General features: G+C 51.7%; 2 protein-coding genes across 2 annotated transcripts in view; one reads left to right on the forward strand and one right to left on the reverse strand.

Moving 5' to 3' along the window:
- Window positions 1-1,402: 1,402 nt before the first annotated feature.
- The window catches only part of LOC119301009 (protein trichome birefringence-like 28), a 6,445-nt gene continuing 3,648 nt past the window's right edge, over window positions 1,403-4,199 (reverse strand). Inside the window, exon 4 of the mRNA XM_037577913.1 lies at window positions 1,403-2,164. Coding sequence (XP_037433810.1) covers window positions 1,771-2,164 — 394 coding nt within the window. The 3' untranslated portion in view covers window positions 1,403-1,770. The remainder of the gene's footprint in view (window positions 2,165-4,199) is intronic.
- LOC119304421 (DEAD-box ATP-dependent RNA helicase 35A-like) overlaps window positions 2,496-4,199 on the forward strand; it is a 2,952-nt gene continuing 1,248 nt past the window's right edge. Inside the window, exon 1 of the mRNA XM_037581599.1 lies at window positions 2,496-3,436. Within this exon, the coding sequence (XP_037437496.1) occupies window positions 2,496-3,436 (941 nt within the window). The remainder of the gene's footprint in view (window positions 3,437-4,199) is intronic.

Below are 4,199 nucleotides of genomic sequence, written 5' to 3' on the forward strand. Positions count from 1 at the left end.
CTCACACATCAGTGTCTATCTTCTTGCTCCTCCTATATCTCTCTTAGGCATTTCAACAAACACTTCGTCTTCGTGCCCCACGGCGAGCAATGGTGTCGTCCATGTCGCACACCTAGAGGCTGCCGGAGCCGAGGATGACGGAGGCAGTGCCGAAGCAGACGCGATACGACGATGCGAGCTCCTCGGCCGCCTTCTTCCCGGGCACACGAGGCGCCTCGCCATGCCGGTACAGCGCATGGCCGTGGTCATGGTTCGTTGCCCCACAACGCCCGCGCGGTGGATCTCGTCGCCCATGTCGGCCGCCGCTCCTCGCGCCCTTGCTTCCACCGCTGCTTCTCGTGCCTTCCCGCCGCAATCAGCCACCGCTTGCCCATACGCCGTCGCCGCATCTGCCGCCCCGCGTGGGCGCCGCCGCGTGCTCGTGCACCGCCACCATGGCTGCTTCTCGTGGCCGTACGTGGCAGTAGGACCGCCAGGGAACATCAGGATGGGGGCAGTAGTAGCTGCTCGTGGCTATACGTCGCCTCTACTGCCGTTCGTTGCCGTGTGTGGCCGCGGCTATGCGTCGGCGGCGAAGACCAACCGTCGCCAGCCGCTCCGGCCACACCAGCTCCGCCATGAACTGCAGAGGAGGCATGCGGGTCACCGGAGAAAGAGATCGAGGCGGCGGCGGCCTTCACCGGAGGCGGAGAAGATGAAGTACTCCGGCGGCTGTCATAATTGAGTTTAATTTCGTCCAAATCAGTCGCTAGCGTTTTTGTAAAGAATTAGTGAAAAAGTGATAGTTTTCAGCACAAATTTGTAAAATGGTAGTTTATAGGTACGGTTTCACGAATTATAATAGTTTTTTGTTAAATACTCCGAGCCTTTACATTGATCATGATAGCTAATTGTACTTCTGAAAAGAAAAATATACTATTAGAGCATGGTTAATAATATAGCTGGCCGGTAGCTATAACAAGCTGTTATGTCATCTATAGCCAGCTATGATCATTCTGTTTCCCTCCTCCTCTCTCTTTTTGTGGGTGGCACTATACATGAAATTTGATCCCCTCAAACAAAGAAAAAGAACCGCTTGAAATTTGACAAAACATGGAGGCGACACAAATTCAGGGAACACATACAGCACAAGTTGCAAAGAACCGGGAACTCAATATATTTTTTTTAGGTCTGGGAACTCTAAATATAATAAGTAAAAGTAAAACGTAATAACATCATTTTCTTGTGGCCACTGATGAAAACAGTACCTTTTGTGTATCATGTGTATCACTGGCATGATGTTGACCTTGAGCATGCCGCCAGCAGTAAAATCACAAGAGAAACGACAGACAATATCTCAGTTCTGCTTGCAGTAAACAGTTCCGTAATGAATGCCACACTACATTCGCTTTGCAAACACGAATTCTTCACGGAAGTTACACATTCAGACATTCTACTCCGGTATACAGAAACAGAGAGAAAGGGCAAAAAAGAAAAATAAAATGGACACCCCTTGCATCAGCAGTCACAATCTTTCTTTGTATACGACACAGTTTGTTGTTTGACGCCTCTTATATGGATCCAACACAAGTGCAGCTGTTTACTAGTATAACGAAGCCTGCTCAACTGGTTAGGTCAAAACTAATTTACAGTTCAATTGAACGATTTTACATGCCATCAGTAAACAGCCCACCACATTCTTCTCCTCTACTAGCCTTTACCCGGACTACCACCAAAGAAAGAAAAGATTGAACAAGAAGACACTTGCTATGGAGGGGCTCCGCGTCTCTCTCACTGGGGAGGCGGGAGGGTGAGAGCCGGCGGCAAAGAAGGGGGCGATTTGGAGAAGATCCTCGTGTAGAGCACCGTGTTCCAGACGTCGGGCACGCCGGGAAGGCACCAGTGGATGCAGTCGGCAAAGTTCTGAGGGTCGTTCTTCTGCTTCGGGGTGAGCAGGTAGCCCCGCCGGACGGAGTAGACGGACGTGTGGGCGTCCTTCCGGTAGTCCGACATCCTGGTGATGTCGATGAGCGTGACCGGCACTTTCTTCATGGACCTGGCCGTGCTCGCCACCATGTCGTACAACCGCATGTCGTGGTTCAGGTCCAGGGGCTCCGTGTAGTTGAGCACCGGGAGCGTCTCCTTGGCGCATTTGATCCCGTGGGGGTTTCCCCATTTATCTGGGCTGAGCATCACAAGAGAAATTTTTGTTAGTGAGAGATGCATAAGGAAATGTGTGTGCCATCATCATGCTGATCTATCTATCTATGATTCAAAACCTGATAATGGTTAGCACAAACGAAAAATAAAAATATTAACAAAAAAAACATGACACTGTTGGGTCTGGTGGTGGGCCGCGCTTAATCTCTTGGGGGACAGCAACCGACTCAATTCCAAGCCGAGTCGGTAACTGAAACCGTCTCCTTCCCAGGGTCGGACCGGATCTAATCGATTTACCTACCCACCTCTCCCTCCCGTCCCCCACGAAAACCCCCACCTGCCTCTAAACCCCAGCAATGGCTGCCGCCGCCGCTGCCAACTCCGATGACGAGGACAACTACGAGGAGTACGTCCCCGTCGCCAAGCACAGGGCCATGGAGGCTGATCGCTTCCGCCACCAGCGCCTCCCCAAGCCCGCCGTCCCCTCCCTCCCACCGCCTCCGCCCCCACCGACCAACAACTCCGCCCCCGCCGCCAAGCCCAGCCTCCTCGTCACGTGCACACTGCGCAAGCGCACCGCCCCGGAGATCACCCCCACCGAGCGGTTGATACAGGAGGAGCAGAAGATTGCCGAGGAGGTCTCCTACCGCACAACCCTCAAGCCCGTGGGGGAGATCGCCAAGGACATCACCTACACCGAGCCGCTCCGCACCGGCTGGAAGCCGCCGCTGCGTCTCCGCCGCATGCCGCGCGAGAAGGCCGACGAGCTCCGCAGCAAGTGGCACATCCTCGTCGAGGGCGAGGAGGTCCCGCCGCCCGCCCGTGACTTCTGCGACCTCCGGTTCCCCGAGCCCATCTCCCGCATGCTCCGGGAGAAGGGCATCGTGCAGCCCACGCCCATCCAAGTGCAGGGGCTCCCCGTCGCGCTCTCCGGGCGCGACATGATCGGCATCGCCTTCACCGGCTCTGGGAAGACGCTGGTGTTCGTGCTGCCGCTCATCATGGTGGCGCTGCAGGAGGAGATGCTGATGCCAATTGTGCCTGGGGAGGGGCCCTTCGGGATGATCATCTGCCCATCACGGGAGCTGGCCAAGCAGACATATGATGTTATCGATATGTTCCTCGCTCCCCTCAAGCAGGCTGGGTTCCCAGAAATACGACCCTTGCTCTGCATTGGGGGTGTAGACATGAGGACGCAGCTCGACGTGGTGAGGAAGGGTGTGCATATTGTGGTCGCCACGCCTGGACGGCTCAAGGATCTTCTCGCCAAAAAGAAGATGAACCTTGACAATTGCAGGTATGTATCGGATATTCTGATCAATGTGGTGTTTTCATATCTTGACCATAGCCTTGTGTCAAGACGGATGGAGTAATATGAAAGCAACATCAGGATATGCTTCTAAAGAACCCTGTTTTCTAATAAGCTCAAGAAAATACACTTACTGTCTTTTTCTGATCTTCACGAAAAACGCGGGATACATTAGTGTGGGTGGGCCAGTGAGTGTATTTCTAATGGGTAAAACTTAAGAGCGCGGTTGGCGTGTCTATAATTATCGAATGAATGGGATGTACACTTATATGTCAGGTAGGGGTGACTTTCAGAAGATACGGCTGATGGGGAGGGATGTAGGAGGAATATGAGACCATAGCCTGGGTAGAAAATAATTCAGATTAGATTAAGACTTTGTTTTTCCTCTTGGTTAATGCCAAAGTTTACAATAGGCATTGTTATATTGCAGGCCCTCCTATCGAACACCAGCAAGATCCGAGATCAGTCTAAATGAAAAATTGCTATCATAGACTGGGTACAAAGATTTTAAATGAGATAACGACAATTTCAGTGTCCTTCTTAGTTAATGCCAATGATTACAATAGGCATTGTTATATAGACAGCAATTTAGATGTAAACTTGCCTAAGTTATATATTAAACAACTAATCCCCATCACTGGTAAGTAATCAAACTCTGTAGGAAAATATATAGATTGGCTTGGTAGAACCATTCTGATCCTAGATGTTGACCCACTGCTGCAGTACCAAGAGATATATCACATACCCCCCC

This window comes from Triticum dicoccoides, chromosome 5A, assembly GCF_002162155.2.
Source record: "Triticum dicoccoides isolate Atlit2015 ecotype Zavitan chromosome 5A, WEW_v2.0, whole genome shotgun sequence".
NCBI lineage: Eukaryota > Viridiplantae > Streptophyta > Magnoliopsida > Poales > Poaceae > Triticum > Triticum dicoccoides.